This window comes from Geotrypetes seraphini, chromosome 9, assembly GCF_902459505.1.
Source record: "Geotrypetes seraphini chromosome 9, aGeoSer1.1, whole genome shotgun sequence".
In the NCBI taxonomy this organism is placed as follows: domain Eukaryota; kingdom Metazoa; phylum Chordata; class Amphibia; order Gymnophiona; family Dermophiidae; genus Geotrypetes; species Geotrypetes seraphini.
The window spans coordinates 179,858,564-179,878,796 of NC_047092.1; the positions used below are offsets into that span (position 1 = coordinate 179,858,564).

At 42.5% G+C, this 20,233-nt stretch overlaps 2 protein-coding genes across 2 annotated transcripts in view; one reads left to right on the top strand and one right to left on the bottom strand.

Annotated features, from left to right (window-relative positions):
• Nucleotides 1-248: 248 nt before the first annotated feature.
• On the bottom strand, nucleotides 249-1,371 carry FAM43A (family with sequence similarity 43 member A). The gene has a single exon (XM_033957657.1). It carries the CDS (start codon nucleotides 1,282-1,284, stop codon nucleotides 406-408), a length of 879 nt encoding a protein of 292 aa, XP_033813548.1. The 5' UTR covers nucleotides 1,285-1,371; the 3' UTR covers nucleotides 249-405.
• Nucleotides 1,372-8,795: 7,424 nt separating this feature from the next.
• Nucleotides 8,796-20,233, top strand: part of LSG1 (large 60S subunit nuclear export GTPase 1) — a 30,749-nt gene continuing 19,311 nt past the window's right edge. The window contains exons 1-7 of the mRNA XM_033959385.1: nucleotides 8,796-8,992; nucleotides 11,756-11,882; nucleotides 14,579-14,699; nucleotides 14,901-14,987; nucleotides 15,151-15,237; nucleotides 17,888-17,948; nucleotides 18,240-18,416. Coding sequence (XP_033815276.1) covers nucleotides 8,900-8,992; nucleotides 11,756-11,882; nucleotides 14,579-14,699; nucleotides 14,901-14,987; nucleotides 15,151-15,237; nucleotides 17,888-17,948; nucleotides 18,240-18,416 — 753 coding nt within the window. The 5' untranslated portion in view covers nucleotides 8,796-8,899. The remainder of the gene's footprint in view (nucleotides 8,993-11,755; nucleotides 11,883-14,578; nucleotides 14,700-14,900; nucleotides 14,988-15,150; nucleotides 15,238-17,887; nucleotides 17,949-18,239; nucleotides 18,417-20,233) is intronic.

Genomic DNA, 20,233 nt, shown 5'->3' on the forward strand with positions numbered 1-20,233 from the left:
TCTAGACAGCTGACCCTTACATCTGTCTCCTCAATAACGGTTCTCTTGACCTATTAACCACTTTCTTTCACCTCTTTTAAGTTCAATCAATTTGTACCTTCTTTTAATCTTGTTGTTATTAATAGGGTCAGGTTGGTAAGTGATGCTGGTCCTGCGTTCTATCATTTTGTCAAAGGGAGGGAATAAATCTTAAGTTGTACTTTCTGATCCTTTTGAGGCATTGCTTTTCAAAAATAGGAAAAAAAAACTCTGTTAAATTATGCTTTTATTTTCCAATGGTTTAATAAAAATCACATGTAACACTTCTTCTTTTGCACAGCAAAGATACCATTGACATGTCCGAAAGTCCCAAATGTCCTTCCCCAAGGAAGTGTAAACAAGTCCCGATCCGGCGCTTCCCCCGGATCAGCCCGTCTCCTCCAGGGACGACTCGCTGCCCGTGCTCTCGCCCAGGCTCAGCTCGCCCAGGTCTCCGACGAGCCGCTCCAGCTCCCTGCGCTCCTCCTCCTCCTCGCCCAGCGCGTCCTCGCTGATGGCGCCCAACTTGGGCGCGCTGCGGCCGCGCTCGGCCGGCGGCTTGTAGCAGCCCTGCAGCAGCAGCAGCTTGCGCAGGGGCGCGAGCGGCGCGCCGAGCGCGGGCTGCTGGTGGCGCGCGTCGTCGCGCCGCTTCAGGCGCTTGAAGTCGGCCAGGGCGGCGGCCGACGTCTGGTAGAGCAGCAGCGCCATGGCGCGCGCCTTCTCGGGCTTGGACGCGAGCACGGCGTGGCAGCGCAGCATGACGGCCTTGTGGCGCAGCTCGTGCCGGTAGACCCAGGCGAAGACGCGCGGCAGGCGCGCGTCCGCCCCGCAGTAGGTGACGCGGTGCAGCAGGTAGAGGTGGCCGGGCCGGGGCGCGCGCTCCTCGCCCGCGTGCGCCATGCGGATGCCCTGCGGCCCCACCGTCAGCCGCATCTTGGTGCCCTGCTTGCCCAGCTCGCTCTTGGCCCAGATCTTGCCCACCGCCGCCTCGGTGCAGCCCTCGCCGCGCGACTGCAGGGTGGTGGCGTTGCCCAGGTACAGCACCGTGTAGGTGGGGTCCTCGCCCGTGATGCGGACCTTCTTGCGGCGCGAGCGGAACATGCTGCCCACGCGGCTGAGGGCGCCCTCGGGGCAGGCGCGCGCTAGCGAGCTGAGCGCCGGGTAGCTGAGGCTCAGCGCGTAGCCCTTGCGCTTGGCCGCCGCCGCGCGCTGCAGCTGCTCCTCCCCCGCGATCAGCTCCAGCTTGTCCTTCTTCCAGGGCAGCATCGCGACCCGCGCGCCCTCCGGCTCATCGCACGCGCCACGGGCCGCGAGCTGCTCGCTGTGTCTTCGCGAGGCGCCGACGCGGCGCTACATATAGGCTGGAAGGAACCACCGACTCCTCCCGGGCGGGGGGAGGCGTGGCTGGAGGGCAGACGGGACCAGCTTGCAGCATGCTGCAGGAGAGAATGAATGCGGGATGTTTAGGGTTGAGTAGTGCTTTTCAAAGGGTGTGGAGCCCACTGACTGCATAGAATTGTCATGTATCTCTCTTTTTACACATCGGGAGGGGAATGTAATAGTCTGGAATTCCTCCTCAATCAGACACAGAACCCATCCAAAAATGTCAAACGAAAAAAACTTTATGACAACCTAATAGCCTCCAAAGCAGCTAAGTTGGACAAACAACTCCCCACTCTGTTATCTTCATCCACAGATTACAAAACCTGCAAGAAAGAAATTAAAACCATACTCTAGACTTTTGTAATGAATGATAACATTTTCCCAAAGTAAGATATTTGATAGAAGGGAAAAGGGTGGGTATTATTTTTATTTATCTCATAATGCATATGAATATATCAATAGTCTCACTATATATGTATGAAATTCTGTTACGGGAGGGGATGGGGATGGGAGGGCTTCTATTTAATAATAATTGTTTAGATATTAGGTGTATTATATAATATTCAAGATATTATAGAATATAAATATGTAATGAAATGCTATATTTAATGTGTAATATGAGAGTTATTCAAGTGTGTATTTATAAGTTCATATGATTTTATCTAATACACTTGTTGTAATATGCAAAAATGAATAAAGAATTAAAACCATACTCTTCAAAAAACACGTTAAACCTAACCCAACTTCCAACACTCTATAAACCTTTAGTACTCTCTACTTTTTCTAGTTACCAAACATTATCTAAAACCCATAATTCTCCCTTAAAATTTTATCTCATCGTTTAATCTATTATTTCAAAGTTGAAATGTAATTCTTGTTTTAGTTTTGATGTAATCCGCCTTGAACCGCAAGGTAATGGCGGAATAGAAATCACTAATGTAATGTAATTATTAATATTGTAATAACATAGTACGTCTTCTTGTATTAATAATTGGGAGGGGGAAATGATTGTTTTATGTATTAATTGTGTATTTAATAGTGCGTTTTATGCAGTGTTTATGTTCAATTAATTTTATTGCGCTGTCAAAGTTTGAAAATCAATAAAGATTTATAAAAAAAACAACCAAATTATGTCAGTGCATTGGCCACAGAAACACCTGAAACCACTTTATCTCTTTTTTTTTTTTATTTATTTATTTTTGAAAAATAATGCAATTAAAAATAATCTAAGGTAATTCTTTAAAAATATTATAAATGAAATAAAAAGAATGAAGGGGGGAAGGGAAGGGATCAAGGGGGGTATAGAAAAGAATGGATTAGGTATATAAAAATATATTTTGGAGGAATGATAAAAATATGTATGGAAATATTATTGTGAATTTAATTGTAATGAATATCTCTTTGTATCTTATTATTATATATTTATTTGATTCCTTCAATAAAATGTTATAAATTAAAATTCAATAAAAAGATTGAACTAAAAACAATCTAAGTTATACAATTGTATACAAGACTTTACATTGTCTCATAACGATACTAAAAAATTTACATAGTCTATGATACCTAATAAGTCTCAACCCTCCCATCCCCCTCCCACCCCGGTGAAAAGAAGTGTGCAGGAGATTTATAAAATGTGGGCATAAGATCATATAGCAAAGGACCAATAAAAAAGATCACTGCGAGATCGAAGACAAGGCCATTCACCGTCCCGTGGATCGGTGAATGGTGAGCACGCACGATGAACAAGCGTGTGGTGTGGCAGCCCCCTCTCTCCCGCAGGCCATGCATCTCCATCCCTCCCTCCCTTTCCCATCTCTTGTGCTGAAACTGTACCTTCTCCTCTCCATCCCCACCCCTAGCACCCTTTGCAGTCCAGCAGCTCCCTCCTTCCGGCCAGCCGTGCATCTCCCTCCCTTTCCCTTACCTTCTCTTGTGGTGAAACTGGCAATTTCTATAAGGCTATGCGCTGTATTACAGCCGAAGCCTTGAAGTTGCGTCACGTTGCCTGCTGGAAAAGTCTCCTCTGATGCAACTTCCTGTTTCCAGGAAATAGCCTGTTTTGCCACGAAGAGAGGGAGGGAGATGCACGGCTGGCCGATGGGTGGGAGCTGCTGGACCGCGTGAAGGGTGCTGGGGTTGGGGGGATGGAGAGGAGAAGACGGTGAAGCAGCCTGAAGGGAACTGGGGAAGAAAGAGGAGAAGATGCTGGGAAATGGGGAAGAGACAGTGGGGAGAAGACGCTGGGAAATGGGGAAGAGAGAGTAGGTAGAAGACGCTGGGAAATGGGGAAGAGAGAATGGGGAGAAGACGCTGAAGGGAAATGGGGAAGAGAGAGTAGGGAGAAGACGCTGAAGGGAAATGGGGAAGAGAGAGTGGGGAGAAGATGCTGGGAAATGGGGAAGAGAGAGTAGGAAAAAGACGCTGAAGGGAAATGGGGAAGAGAGAGTGGGGAGAAGACACTCAAGAGGATGGAGAATAGAGAGTGGGGAGAAGATGGTAGAAGGGGAGAAGACGGTAGAAGGGAAGAAGACAGATGCCAGACTATGGGGGAGCGGAGTGAAGAAGATGAGTGCCAGACCAATTGGGGGGGGGGGTGAAGGGAGAGGCACAGTAACAGAGCAAATGGAAGGCACAGAGAGAAAGACAGTGGATGGAAGGAACTGAATGAGAAGATGAGGAAAGCAGAAACCAGACAACAAAGGTTAAAAAAAAAAATTAGATTTAATTTATTTTTCTTTTTTTGCTTTAGGATAAAGTAGCTAAACATCTCTTTCTCCAGTTCAGCAGCCAGAACTTTGATTTATAAGGAAGGAATAAGCTAAATATTGCAGTACTGAGGCTTGTATGGATGCTGCGGGGACGGTGACGGGGCGGTGAATGGGATGGCGGTGACGGGGCGGTGAAGGGAATGGCGGTGATGGGGCAGTGAAGGGGACGGTGCAGTGACGGGGACAGATTTTTTCCCCATGTCATGCTCTATTCTATGTTAATGACTTCTACGTATGCCACTTGCAAAAAAATGCTCAGGTACTTATTTTGTACATGGAGCAATGCAGTGTTAAGTGACTTGCCCAGAGTCACAAGGAGCTGCAGTGGGAATGGAACTCGCAACCTCAGGGTGCTGAGACAGCTGCTCTAACCACTAGGCCACTCCACTTTCTGGCTGTTAGGGTTTTATTATAGAGGATTCTAGGTATTTATAGACCGCCTATCAAGGTTGTCTATATGGTTTACAATCAGGTACTCAAGCATTTTCCCTATCTCCCGGTGGGCTCACAATCTATTTAATGTACCTTTCTGTTTATTGCCTTTACAGTGCTCAAGTAAAGGACTGAAGGAGTGGCCTAGTGGTTAGAGCAGATGCCTCAGTATCCTTAGGTTGTGAGTTCAATTCCCACTGTAGCTCCTAGTGGGCAAGTCAATTAACAATTCAGTGCCTCATGTAAACCGCTTTGATTGAGTAAACCACACAAATAAACAGTACAGCAAGTCTCTTACCCTTTACTTTGTTGGTGATTTGATGCCATCTGCCTGTTGAACATGGAATTACACTCACAAGTGCAGAGACTAATTATATCATCAGAAAAATCCACAAAATCATTAGTCTAAGTTGGAACATAGAAAAAATGACAATGCACAAAATACTATGCATTGATTTGGGTTGACAATGGTGAGTGTGGCACAGTGGTGAAAGCTACAGCCTCAGCACCCTGGGGTTGTGGGTTCAAACCCACACTTCTTGTGACTATGGGCAAGTCACTTAATCCCCCCAATTGCCCCAGGTACATTAGATAATGAGCTCACAGGGACAGACAGAGAAAAATGCTTGAGTACCTGAATAAATTCATGTAAACTGTTCTGAGCTCCCCTGGGAGAACATTGTAGAAAGATAAATAAATAACTCCCATTTTACAAAACCGCAAAAGCAGTTTTTAGCGCAGGCCAGCGCGCTGAATGTTCTGCGCTGTTTCCGATGCTCATAGGAACTCTGAGCATCGGGAGCAGTACAGAGCATTCAGCGCACCGACCTGCGCTAAAAACCGCTTTTGTGGTTTTGTGTAAAAAAAAAAAAAAGGGGGGGCTTTAAATTACCCCCCCGAGTAAAGCAAATTCGATTCACTGTTTGAGGACTACAAGAGGGAGTCAAAACTAAACAGCAAAATTTCTAATGAAAGGGTTTCAGAATGTAAAAACTGTATAAATATATTAAAAGCATTAGTCTCGTATTGTAGAATTTCCCCAAAGTTAAGAACATGAAATCAGAATATAATGAGGCTGGATTAAAAAAAACAATCGAACCGATGCTGGGACAGAACATAAATCAGTTCTGGACAGTGGCCTGGGTATAAAACCAGTAGCGGTCAGCAAAATCCTAGATGCTGCTGTCTGAATATCGACCCCCCAAGAATTTAGTGCTTCAGCTCAAAACCACAGTCAAATGACATTTGGTCCTGCTAAGAAAATATGGTGGAGGAGGGATTCTGGCTACCACTGAGTTAAAGGAGCAGCTTCTCACGCCAGCCTCCTTGGGATACGTTAGCCACCTCTGACCTTGGGTGTAATTGTGGAGGAATAGCCAAGAAGAGGAGAGGTGCCGACACCCCCACCAAGATGGCACCCAGGGTGGTCTGCCCCTCCACCCTTCCTACCCACACCACTGATGGGACTTGGGTTTGATAGTATGTGATGACCTTAAGGTGGCCAAACAGGTTGAAAAGGTCACGGCAAAAGCTAGAAGGATTCTAGGGTGCATAGGAAGAGATATGGCCAATAGGAAAAAGGAAGTATTGATGCCCCTGTATAAGACTCTGGTGAGACCGCATTTAGAATATTCTGTTCAGTTCTGGAGACCCCACTTTCAAAAAGATATAAAAAGGATGGAGTCAGTACAGAGGAAGGCTACTAAAATGGTGTGTGGTGTTCGTCATTAGGCGAATGGGGACAGATTTAAAGATACTTTGGAGGAAAGGCGGGAGAGGGGAGATAGGTATATAGAAATATATTTTCGAGGAATGATAAAATATGTATACAAATATTTTATTATGAATTTAATTGTAATGAATATCTCTTTGTATCATAATATTGTATATATATTTGATTCCTTCAATAAAATGTTATAAATTAAAATATGTAAATGTGCATGAGTTGAGTCTCATTTGAAAGGAAGCTCTGGAATGAGAGGGCATAGGATGACGTTAAGAGGTGATAGGCTCAGGAGTAATCTAAGGAAATGCTTTTTTACAGAAAGGGTAGTAAATGCATAGAATAGTCTCCCGGTAGAGGTGGTGGAGACAAAAAGCTCCTTTTATTAAGATGCGCTAGTGTTTCTAGCACGCGCTGCATTGCCACATGCGCTAACCCCATGAACTAATGCCAGCTCAATGCTGGCATTAGCGTCTAGCGCATGCGGCAATGAAACCACTTGTGCAGCTTAGTAAAAGAAGCCCAAAGACGGTGTCTGAATTCAAGAAAGCATGTGGGATCTCTTAGGGCAGGGGTGTCAAAGTATGCATGAGAGCTATTAGCATACAATGAAAGCAGTGCATGCAAATAGATCTCATGCATATTCATTGGGGAAATCCTGAAAACCCGACTGGATTGCAGCCCTCGAGGAGGGACTTTGACAACTCTGTCTTAGGGAGAGGAGGAGATAGTGGATGCTGTGGATGAGCAGATTGGATGGGCCATTTGGCCTTTATCTGCTGTCATGTTTCTAATATCCATATGTAAATATAATAATAATAACAACTTTATTTTTCGATACTGCCAACCCCAAAAAAGTTCTAGGTGGTTCACAGAATAAAGAGGACTGGGCATTCCAGTGATGATACAAAGCACACAGAAGAGCAGTACAATATTGCAATTGTTTTGCATTCTCTTGGAGTTTAAATCATGCTATTTTATCAGTGCACTCATTCTTCAGATGCAGTATTTTATGTAACACCAGATTTTGGAAGGGTTAAAGAAATAGGGAAGAAGTTAATTCCAATATAATTGAACTTGCTGAAATTCTTGATATTGAAAGAAACTCTTGCCAATCTCTCTTCTATATATCCTTTCTTGCTTGAGTGCACAGCGCTGTGGATAAAATGAAATAATGATCAGTATAGTAATAACATAAAGAATGAAAGCCATTGTTTTGGGGAAGTTCATCGCAAGGATTTCCCTGGTAGGAGAATAGGTGAGCCTTATTAGAGATAGGCTTGACAGCTGTTTGGCAGATATACAGAAGCAGAATGAAGAGAGGTTACTTTGGTTTATGGTTAAGCTGAAATGCATTTAAAGTGGCATAAGGTTGAGTAGGTGCCAAGCTGCCTGTTAAGTCCTAGGGCAGTGTTGGCAGCAGGAGATGCATGCTGAACTGAGCTCCCATAAGATAGTGATGATTTGATCAATATGGCCTAGAGAATTTCTCTCTTGTCTTATGGCTGAATGGCAAGTGTAAACATGCATTTGGCTACTGGTGTACATATGGGTGACAACGCTGGTATAGTAAGGGGGGGGAGGCATCCATACGCCTCTCCGCCCCCCCCCCCCCGCCCCCCGCTGTGCTTGTGCACACCTTCCCTTGTGGGAGCAGCATTACAAACATTCCATGTGGAATCCCCAGAGTAGCAACATTCCAGGCAGAATCTAAAGGAATTACAAACTTGCTGGCCATGTTGGCGTCGTCTCTCTCTGATGACACTTCCAGGCCTTGTGCCTAAGAAGTGATGTCAGAGGGATAGCTGACACGACATGGGCAGCAAGTTTGTGCTGTTGCTCTCACCTGGAAAATTAAAAAGGTACGGGGAGGGGGGCACGTGCACAGCATGGGAGGGTCGAGAAGGAGGGTGGGGGAGGGGCACCACCTACCCTCATTATGCTACTGGGTAACAGCTGAGTTTCTGAAAATGCTTCTGGTACCCAGGACTTCTGAGGAACTGCAGAAAGTGAGTGCTACTACTCACCTCTCATGGGGGTAGGAGAGCAAAGTGATTTATCCACTTAAACAATCTGGGCTTTCATTAAATGCCAATTTTACATTGCATTCTGCATTTGGAGTGTGCCCTTATCAAACCAGATCTAGGCAGCTCACAAAGCCAAGAACTGGCCATTTCCAGGGTCGAACAATAAATATACACACTCAAATCTATTTCTTTACTAAATGTGTAATTAAACTCTGGAATTGCAGGGAAAATATGGTGAAACGAGTTAGCTTAGCGGGGTTTAAAAAAGGTTTGGCCAATGTCCCAAAAGAGAAGTTCATAAGCCATTCTTGGGAAATGCTGCTTATTCCTAAAATCTGGGATCGACGGACCTTCCGTTTGTCCCAGTCCGTCAGCTCTTATGTACTTCCGGTACCTTGACAGAGAGACACCGGAACCCTTGGGGCGGGCTCTCAGGTTCCACCGGAAAACTGTGGACGCTACCATTAACCCCAGCGGGGAGGGAACGGCGCGCCGAGTTGGTCTGGTCCGGGCTCCTTCCGGTCCTCCTCTGTCTCTGTCGCACCGCGATGGGGAAGAAGAAGGCGACGAGCGGCTTGGGCAGAGCGCTGATCAAAGAGAGGAACGTGGCCAACCGGAGTCTCGGCAAGACGGGCAGCTGGGTGAGGTCCCGCTCGGGCTTTGCTCCTCACTGGTCTCTGAGAGCCTGTCGGGCTGCTGCGTTCAGACCTTGTAGCTATCGGAGACCTGCTTTTGGGACGCTTTCATGTGCAAAAGTCGCATGGGGGAAGCATGGAATGTTGCACTCTTTGGGGTTCCGGAATCTTGCTACTCTTTGGGGATTCTGCTTGGAATGTTGCACTCTTTGGGGTTCCGGAATCTTGCTACTCCTTGAGATTCTACTTGGAATGTTGCTACTCTTTGGGGTTCCGGAATCTTGTTATTCTGGGGATTCCGCATGGAATGTTGCTATTCTTAGGGGTTACGGAATCTTGCTACTCCTTGAGATTCTACTTGGAATGTTGCTACTCTTTGGGGTTCCGGAATCTTGTTATTCTGGGGATTCCGCATGGAATGTTGCTATTCTTTGGGGTTCCGGAATCTTGCTATTCCTTGAGATTCCACATGGAATGTTGCTATTCTTTGGGGTTACAGAATCTTGCTACTCTTTAGGGATTCTGCTTGGAATGTTGCACTCTTTGGGGTTCCGGAATCTTGCTACTCCTTGAGATTCTACTTGGAATGTTGCTACTCTTTGGGGTTCCGGAATCTTGTTATTCTGGGGATTCCGCATGGAATGTTGCTATTCTTAGGGGTTACGGAATCTTGCTATTCCTTGAGATTCCGCATGGAATGTTGCTATTCTTTGGGGTTCCGGAATCTTGCTATTCCTTGAGATTCTGCATGGAATGTTGCTACTCCTTAGGGTTCTGGAATCTTGTTATTCTGGGGATTCCGCATGGAATGTTGCTACTCTTTGGGGTTCCGGAATCTTGCTATTCCTTGAGATTCCGCATGGAATGCTGCTATTCTTTGGGGTTACGGAATCTTGCTACTCTTTAGGGATTCTGCTTGGAATGTTGCACTCTTTGGGGTTCTGGAATCTTGCTATTCCTTGAGATTCTGCATGGAATGTTGCTACTCCTTAGGGTTCTGGAATCTTGTTATTCTGGGGATTCCGCATGGAATGTTGCTACTCTTTGGGGTTCCGGAATCTTGCTATTCCTTGAGATTCCGCATGGAATGCTGCTATTCTTTGGGGTTACGGAATCTTGCTACTCTTTAGGGATTCTGCTTGGAATGTTGCACTCTTTGGGGTTCTGGAATCTTGCTATTCCTTGAGATTCTGCATGGAATGTTGCTACTCTTTGGGGTTCCGGAATCTTGTTATTCTGGGGATTCCGCATGGAATGTTGCTACTCTTTGGGGTTACGGAATCTTGCTATTCCTTGAGATTCTGCATGGAATGTTGCTACTCCTTGGGGTTCTGGAATCTTGTTATTCTGGGGATTCCGCATGGAATGTTGCTACTCTTTGGGGTTCTGGAATCTTGCTATTCCTTGAGATTCCGCATGGAATGCTGCTATTCTTTGGGGTTACGGAATCTTGCTACTCTTTAGGGATTCTGCTTGGAATGTTGCACTCTTTGGGGTTCTGGAATCTTGCTATTCCTTGAGATTCTGCATGGAATGTTGCTACTCTTTGGGGTTCCGGAATCTTGTTATTCTGGGGATTCCGCATGGAATGTTGCTACTCTTTGGGGTTCCGGAATCTTGCTATTCCTTGAGATTCCGCATGGAATGTTACTATTCTTTGGGGTTACGGAATCTTGCTACTCTTTAGGGATTCTGCTTGGAATGTTGCACTCTTTGGGGTTCCGGAATCTTGCTATTCCTTGAGATTCTGCTTTGATTGTTGCTACTCTTTAGGGATTCTGCATGGAATGTTGCTACTCTTTGGGGTTCTGGAATCTTGAGATTCTGCTTGGAATGTTGCTACTCTTTGGGGTTCTGGAATCTTGAGATTCTGCTTGGAATGTTGCTACTCTTTGGGGTTCCGGAATCTTGCTATTCCTTGAGATTCTGCATGGAATGTTGCTACTTTTTGGGGATTTTGCATGGAATGTTGCTACTCTTTGCGGTTCTGGAATCTTGTTTACTCTGAGATAATGGAATGTTGCTACTTTTTGGGTTTTGGCCAGGTACTAGTGACCTGGATTGACCACTGTGAGAACAGGCTACTGGGCTTGATGGACCATTGGTTTGACCTAGAAAGTCTATTCTTATATTGTTAAAGGATTTATTTTTCCAAGCTAGATGTTCAATTGACCAGTTGATCATAAGTTATTCAAAGCAATTTAACTGGATGGGAGAGGGTGTCATCCAGTTAAATCGGCCTCTTCACAGCTACTTACTGATATTCAGTGGCACATAACCAGCTATCCTAAATCCCAGAAGGGCAGAGTCTGAGCAGAGATGGAACTTAGCTGGATACTGGCAGTATCCAAGTGCTTGAGTCCAATTTGCAGGAAAAGCTGTCATGTTAGCTATCTTGGCACTGGTACTAAATGTCAGCCAATGCCCAAACAACTTCCAACGCCAAGTGTGGTCTAAAGGGATCTTTCTGCCCTTCCTCTCATTCTGATCTTCCCACCCATCTGATTCCCCCCATCCCCAGGCCTCTGAAATATACCTGGTGGTGTAGTGGGTCTGTACAGTAGGAGCTATGTCCTTTTACTCCTGCCAATCATGACCGTGACCTCAAAACGCCCACCACAACCTCTAATAGCAGCCCTGGTACTAGTGCTAGCACTGCAAGACCGCCACTAGAGGGCAGGGCGGCCATCTCGAAGCCAGAGTCTCTTTATTGAATTTAGTTTTATGAACGGAGGTTTGCAGTGAAGTACTTTTGATTTCTTTTTGCAGCTGCATACGAGTGAATTAAATGATGGCTATAACTGGGATCGGCTGAACCTCCAGTCAGTGACGGAGCAGAGTTCCCTTGATGATTTCCTTGCAACAGCTGAGCTGGCAGGAACTGAATTTGTTGCTGGTAATTAAAATCAGAGTGCAAAAGGGAAACTGACAGGCACAGGGAGATGGGCTGACTGGATTGGCCTAGTGGCGGTTATCTGCTCTTTATTTCTGTTAATTGAATATTAATGATTGAAATCAAATTGGTAACCTCCAGTGAAACCCCTAGCTGTATGGTGTTCTCTCAAAATTACTTTTAAAGGTTAGATCATTGAAAGAAAACTACACTTCCCCCTCCTATTCGCCAATTCCGTATCTACGGATTCGCTTATTCGCGGTTTTACACCTAAAAATACTTTATCTTTTTTCAGGCTATTTTAAGCCCTGTAAGCCCCCCCCTTAAGCCTTCCCTGGTGGTCTAGCGGGTTTTCGGGGCAGGAGCGATCTTCCCACGTTCCTGCCCCGTGCAGATCGCTCACAGGAAATGGCTCGAGAGTCTATGGGAGCTCAAGGCAGCCATTTCTTGTGAGCGATCTGCACAGGGCAGGAGCGTAGGAAGATTGCTCCTGCCCCGAAAACCCGCTAGACCACCAGGTAAGGCTTAAGGGGGGGGGGGGATTTCAGAGCTTAAAATAGCCGGGGGAAGCGGGGGTTAGGGACAGAACTGGCCCGAATATTATTCGCGTTTTTTTAATATTCGCAGCCCAGCTCTGCCCCTAACCCCCGCGAATACAGAGGGAGAAGTGTACTGTGCATAATTTTAAAACGATGCATGTCACCTAATCATGTTCAGACTGTATCAATTAAAACTGTTAGTGTAAAGTTCTGAGGAGAAACCATGTTAGCAAGCAACAGTGTCGTACTTTTTTTTTTTTTTTTTTGAATTAGTGATTTCCATTGGTCTATGGGCTCCTTTTACAAAGGTGCATTGACGGTTTAACGCGCGTAATACCGCTAGCCGCTACCGCCTCCTCTTGAGCAGGCGGTAGTTTTTAGGCCAGCACGGGGGTTAACGCGTGATGAAAAGTCGCGTGCGTCAACCCCGCTAGCGCGGCTTGATAAAAGGAGCCCTATGTTTTGTTTTGGTGTCAAATAATGCTACATACAACTTGTATGGAGCAGTTAGACCTAGGGTTATCAGACGTCCGGATTTCCCCCCCGGATATGGCCTCCTTTTGAGGACATGCCTGGGGGGTCTGGACGGCTTTGCAAAACCCGGCACTTTGTCAAATCACGCGTCATCCTCGTATGCACCGATTTCCTCCTTGCCCGACGAGAGCAGACTAGGGCGGGATTAGGGCAAGGATAGGCGGCCTGGGGGTCCAGATTTTCCAATTGGAGACCTCAGTCTAGCGAGATTTGTTTCAAATATTTCTTTAGCTATCTCAAGAAAAAACAAATTTATGTTGTAACAAAAGTGTTCTACTCAGTGTTTCTATTTCTGAAATACATCACAGATCCTAAAAGAACACGATTATTTTTAAAAATCTGGGATCCTTATATACAAAAATTATCCTCGAAAGCAAGAAGTATGATTCTTAATACTTTATATTAGATATAAAAATTTATTTATTTTATTTATTTGATGTTTTATGTCACCTTTCATTCTAGGGTAGGGAGGGAAATTTGAATGATTTTGATATTGAGATATATATATATATATGAAGTAATAAGGGGGGATGTAGGGGGAAAAAATAGTTTAGATATATTAAAATATATGTTGGAGGAATGATAAAATGTTTATGCAAATGAAAAATGTGATGTAGGAGGATGTTCTTTGCAGTTGAATTCATGGTAAAACATTGTTTAATTGTGCTCAATCAAAACTCCTATAATTCTAAACAAAATCTATGAATAAGTCCTGTTTAAAAAATTATTTTGAAGGAATGATAAACAAATATTTATTAGAAGTTAATATGGTCAATTTAAATGTAATGACTATTTTACTGTGTTATATTATTATGTATTTATTGCATTTCTTCAATAAAATGTTATAAAGTAAGTGAAAGGATTTAAGTCATTAAAATAAAATTGGTTTATTTTTTTTTTATTCTTTATTTAATGTTTTTAATACAATAAACTCAGTACAAAACACAATTAAAGTTGAATATGCCTCATAACAATTGTTAAATTAATAAAAATAAAACATCTTATCAATGCTAGAGTTTGAACATTCCCGTTCCCTATCTCACCCCCCCCCCTTTCCCTCCCAAGAGACCTGGTTCCAAATCCAAAATAATCAGATAGTTCCTTCGAAAGTTTCTTTTTCCAATTCAATATAGCTCCCCCGTGTATGATTAAATTTTGCTCATTGGTTAGTTAGAATGGCCGAAAGTCTATATTTTTCACACACTATTCCTAAACGTTCCCTTATATCTCTCAAAGTAGGTTCATTTAGCATTCGCCATTGCTAAGCTATGAATGCCAAGTCCAAAGGTTTAGATCGAGAAAATGTTAAAACTTTCTATTCTTACCCTTTCAGGGTTCAACTTAAGCGGGATCTGAGTTAGTCTGCTTACATACTCGAAAACTTGCTCCCAAAATTTCTGGACCTTTTGACATTCCCACCAAAACTCGTTTACTTTAGAGAACTGATTTTCTTCTATGGACATATAGAGCCCCTTTTACAAAGCCGAGGTAGTGGCTGCCGTGCGACAAACGCTCTGATGCCCACTGCCGTAGCAGCCTTGCCAAAGGAGCCCTTAGTATTTTGAGGTAACTTTCCAAAATTAGCTTGCTTCTATTTGTAAAGTTCCTTTTTTATCTTTTGAATAGAGAAGTTGAACATTAAGTTTGTTTCTGCTGAAGCAAGAACAGGTCTGCTATCCACAGAGGAGACCAAACAAATCCAGAAACTCCATGATGAAAATGAACAGTTCTTATGTATACCACGGAGGTGAGGAAAACACCAACCCGGACCTTTTAAGAGAACTGTAGGTAACAAGACTCAAGCTCATAGCTCAAGCTCATCCGTGGTACCTGTTAGTATCTGAAGTCCCAGAACAATTTTTTTTTTTTTTCAATCTTTTCATTTCAGTGAATGATAATAATTGAACATCATGTTGAAATCTTTTTTGTTTCTTCATGGTTACCATAGACCCTACTGGGATGAGAGTACTAGTGCTGAGAAGCTCCAGCAAGCAGAGAGAGACAGCTTTCTGGAGTGGAGACGCCAGCTTGTACAGTAAGTATTGGCATAGAGACAGAAATCTTAGCAGCCTCTGGCTGGGCATTTTGAATCTCAGTAATGGACTAGTGACAACTAAGAGGAGAAGGTAATGGATTATCTAAAGCCAATTGTTCTTCTCTAAAACAATTGATATTTTTAACTTTGATTTTTGATCAAGGTTGGAAGAAGAAAAGCATCTCATTTTGACTCCCTTTGAGCGGAATTTGGATTTCTGGCGTCAGCTGTGGAGGGTGATTGAACGAAGGTGAGGCTTTTTGCATTTCACACGCGCACACATGAAGAGGTGGTGACTGATGAGAAATGAGAATGCTCTTCTGATAGAAGAGACAGGTGACGTGTTTGTCTTGCAAATGCCTTGAAGGAATGAACACATGAGCACAAGAACAGTCTACGTACTGTAAATCTCAGTCTTCAGGTATAAACAGAATGGTAGTAATATGTATTATCTCCCCTGGGTTGGGTGGACATCCAATTGTATTAGTGAGGGCCTCGGGCAGTAGTGTGGTAAAGGGAGTCGGGGGGAGGACTGCCCCGCGCACCGTCTTCTCAGGGGTGCTGGTGTCTCTCCTCCTCACCACCCCTCCACACCCCCGATCCTCTTTAAATGTTCACCCACCTTCAAAAGCTTGATCAAGAAATTTCTATGACCAAACAAGTACAGGAGTCCCTAATTAAAGACAATATTAACTTAAGAAAGAAATTGGAGACACTTGAAAATAACTCCCGGAATAATAATTTGAGATTAATTAATTTCCCTAGATTGACTTCGGTTACTCCTAGGGAAATGCTTAGGAGATACTTGATAGAAACTTTGCAAGAAACCTTACCACCATTTGTTCAAGTGTATTACTTGCCAAATAAAGAAGGGGCCTAAACGCAAGTTAAATTATTACAGGATATATTTGGAGAGAATGTACATATAGAGTTTTACATAGGGCATTTTTTTCACAAGTACAAGCATTTCTTGCAGGATTAGTTAATTCTTCTATTTGTATCAAAAATGAGAAGGATTCCAATACTTTGTCTCATGCATTTTGGAAATGTCATCTGGTCAAATCTTTCTGGTCTGCCATCCTATTATTTTTGGGATCATTATAGAATTGTCAATTGGTTGAATCTCCAAAAGGTGTGTTTGGTAAGGCAGCAGCTTGTGGGGTTTTTGGACATGAAAGATGTATTCTTTTTCAAAAAGCATGTATGATTGGTCATAAATGCATATTACAATATTGGTTACAAAAAGATCCTCCAAATTATTGGCATTGGAGGAATCAATTCCATTGTTTAATTTTATTTGAGGTTTTTGAGGTTTGTAAATTTCCTAAAAGAACACGATTATTTTTAAAAATCTGGGATCCTTATATACAAAAATTATCCTCGAAAGCAAGAAGTATGATTCTTAATACTTTATATTAGATTTAAATAAATGTGGGGTTTTTTAAAATTAATTAATTAATTAATTTATTTTAATTTAAATATTTTTGATTATTTGGTGTTTTGTGTCGCCTTTCATTCTGGGGTAGGGAGGGAAATTGGAATGATTTTAATATATATGTATGGAGTGGTGAGGGGGGATATAGGGGAAAAGTGGTTTAGATATATTAAAATATATTTTGGAGGAATGATAAAATGTTTATGCAAATGTTTTATTGTGAATTTGATTGTAAAGAATGTCTTTTTGTATCATATTGTTGTATATTTGTTTGATTCCTTCAATAAAATGTTATAACATAAAATCTCAAAAAAAAAAAAAAGTATCGAATCAAGCATTATTGAATGTTTCTGAATTATTAGAAACTTCAGACAGAGAAACAGTTGTACCTTCTGCAATGATTTTGATCGTAGCTCTCGCCATAGATGAAACATGGTTATTGAGACTTTTCTTTAAAAATACACAGAAAGAGTTCCTTGGTTGCAAAATACAAATGTTTCCTGACTTCTCCAGAGAAACTCAAAAGCGATGTAGAGAATTTTTGTTGTTGAAATCTGGAGTCACTTCACTGGGAGCAACGTTTTACTTGGGACATCCTTGCAAGGGTATTATTTGCTACCGTTCTTTGAACCACAACAGTTAACAGCTTTTCTGGCTATGTCTCGACTGGATAAAGAGAAATCAACAGCTCCATAATCATATATCTGCCCATTTCTCAGTTTTGTCTGTATTTTATCTTCTAATAATAATTTCTTTTGCTCACTTTAATGTAATCTTGGATCCACATTTTGAGGACTTGAGTTGAGTTGGTTGGAAGAATTTCCCTGTATTTAGTTTTTTATTTGGATTGAATATGATTTATATTGGATATAGGTCATATCTTTACTAACTTTCTGTACAAGTGATTACTTGGTATATCATTTGAAAAATTAATAAAAATAATTAAGAATAAATGTTCACCCACCTGCTGCTTACACCATCCAAAGCTCCCTTCTGACGTCAGATCCTGGTCATGGGACCAGGATGCAAAGTCAGAAGGGAGCAGAGGCCGGTGCGAACAGCACAAAGGGGGAGGGGAGGGGTTGGAGGAGTGGCACACGGTGTGGTGGGGAAGTGCAGGGGGTGTAAGGAGTGGCTATGCCAGGCACTAACCTCCTTTGCTACTCCACTGGCCTAAGGGATCACCTACATGGCCTGGCTAGGCCAGGACACTGGAACACAGGGTTTACAATATGTTAGCGCTCTGGTTTATGAAATCTCTTTATCTAGATTGTATCTGTATTCCCAAAGATCCAAATCAACACCCCTTCCCCTCTGTACTGACTAGCAAATAGGCCAGGCTTGGTGTTAGCAAAATGCAACATTTATTTATATTGCAAGTGACAAATAATAATGATCAGAAAGTGCAAATTAGGTACATGGCAATTCACTGAGACACAAACTGGCTTTGCTTCTTCCTTTATAGTGATGTTGTAGTCCAGATTGTGGATGCCAGGAACCCTCTCCTATTCAGATGCCAGGATCTGGTAAGCAAACACAATTAAAATAACTTCCTTTCTTTGTTTTTCATGAGTTGTGCAGATAGGAGAGCAGGGAAAGAAATGCCTCTGTAGGCAGCAACTTAACAATCGCTAAACATTAAATAAATCAGAGAGCCTTTCTTGGACTTTTCAACTCTTTGCTTTTCTCTTCCTGAGAAGATATTTCAATACCATAGGGATCAACTTGCAAAGTCAACAAAAAGTCCATTTCTTTACATGGCAACAGTTAACCGAGGCACCATCTAATTCAAGAGGATGTTCTGATTTTTCTTTTAGGAGCGTTATGTGAAAGAGGTTGGTCAGGATAAAGAAAACATCATTCTGGTCAACAAGGCAGATTTACTGACTGAGGAGCAGCGGCGAGCCTGGGCAAAATTCTTCGAGGCTGAAGGCATAAAAGTGGTGTTCTGGTCGGCGCTTCTGGAGAGCCAGCGACTGGGCGCAGAGACTAAGGTAGAATAGGTAACGCTTTCATTGGGGAGCTATCGGGACCCGCATATGCTGAACAGGGATCATGGTTCATTTGCTTGATTGATTGGGGGGGGGGGTGAGTTTAGAACAATTGAGTGCCATTTACACATATAAAACTGATTTACTGTAAATGTGAGTAGGGATTTTAGAAATGCTGCTGCTTAATGCATATTTATACTTGCATCTTGCACAGAATTGAAGGGGATATGGTTGGGGGGGATACCTTTGAAATATACATAAGAATAGCCTTACTGGGTCAGACCAATGGTCATCAAGGGTTCTCACGGTGGCCAATCCAGGTCACTAGTACCTGGCCAAAACCCAAGGTGTAGCAATATTCCATGCTACCAATACAGGGCAAGCAGTGGCTTCCCCCTTGTCTTTCTCAATAACAGACTATGGACTTTTCCTCCAGGACCTTGTCCAAACCTTTTTTAAAACTAGCTACGCTGTCCGCTCTTACCACATCCTCTGGCAACATGTTACAGAGCTTAACTATTCTCTGAGTGAAAAAAAAAATTCCTCCTGTTGGTTTTATGTACGATAGGTAATGATGTTTTTATTAAAGAAAATGTGAACTAAATAGAATAAAGTTCTCAAAAAAGGGACAAACACTAAGGGGTCCTTTAAAGCGCGCTAAATGCTAACATGCCCATAGACTATAATGGGCGTGTTAGCATTTAGCATGTGCTAATCAGTTAGCACGCCTTATTAAAAGGACCCCTAAAGTCTAAAGGGAAGTTCTAAAAATTAAAACTTCCACGTAAACCTGTAAGTGCTGGCACTTACATTGACATATCATCAAATGATTTTATTTTATTTAAATATTTCTATCCCGCAGTATCCTACAGTTCTAAGTGGAGTACAATTAAGTAAAAGATACATAATAAAAAACCAAACCAAACAAAAACGCTTTCTTTTATTGTTACCTTAATATTTATTATATTTTAAAAATATTACAAGAATCTATTCTGGCTTAGAAATTGGGGTAAATTCACATTCAAAAATTAACAGAAAATAAATGCATAGTAATTAGTCCCACAATACAATCTGTTCTTTATTAAGCCCACAAATATGGGGGAACGCCAAGAAAGTATCAAACTAAAGCTTAACTTTGTCTACCGAGTCATCATTCTGAGAAGGCTCGACTCGGTTTACAGCAATTAAATAAACAGGGAATGATTTACTAATGATAAACAGAAGATAATAGCAAAATTTCAAAAGAATTAATTTTCAAAATGTTTGGCAAATAGAGTCGTTTTTAAAGATCTACGGAAAAATTGAAATGAACTGGAACTTCTTTAAAAAAGGGGGAGATCATTCCAGAGTTGAGAGAGTTTAAAGACCAAAGATTGACTGAAGATCTCGACTCCTTTAATCCCTTTTTTAGAAGGAAGGGAAAGTTTAAATTGTTGGATACCTCTTGCAAAGAAGAATCGGTAAACGTTCCAAAATAAAGGAAAATATGGCTCTTAATTTAAGCCTGTACAATTAATGTTACTCGGAGTTAAGCCCCATCTAGCCAACAGAAGCCACTGAGGGAATCTTTTCAGATGTACTCAATCAATTTTAATCAGATTTTTGGTAAATAGCTTAGAAAAAATTCACCACCGCCATCACTCAGAGCCTCTTTTTAGAGTTGTAAAAAGAGCTTCCTCCTCCTCTGTGTCAGAAAATGCCAAACTTTCTGATCCCTAAATATGACTTTTTTATTCCGAAAGAAGAAACACATTTGATTACAGAATTTTTCTCAGATATAAGAAGCGTCTCTCAGTCTAATGCTTCATCTGAAAGAGTGT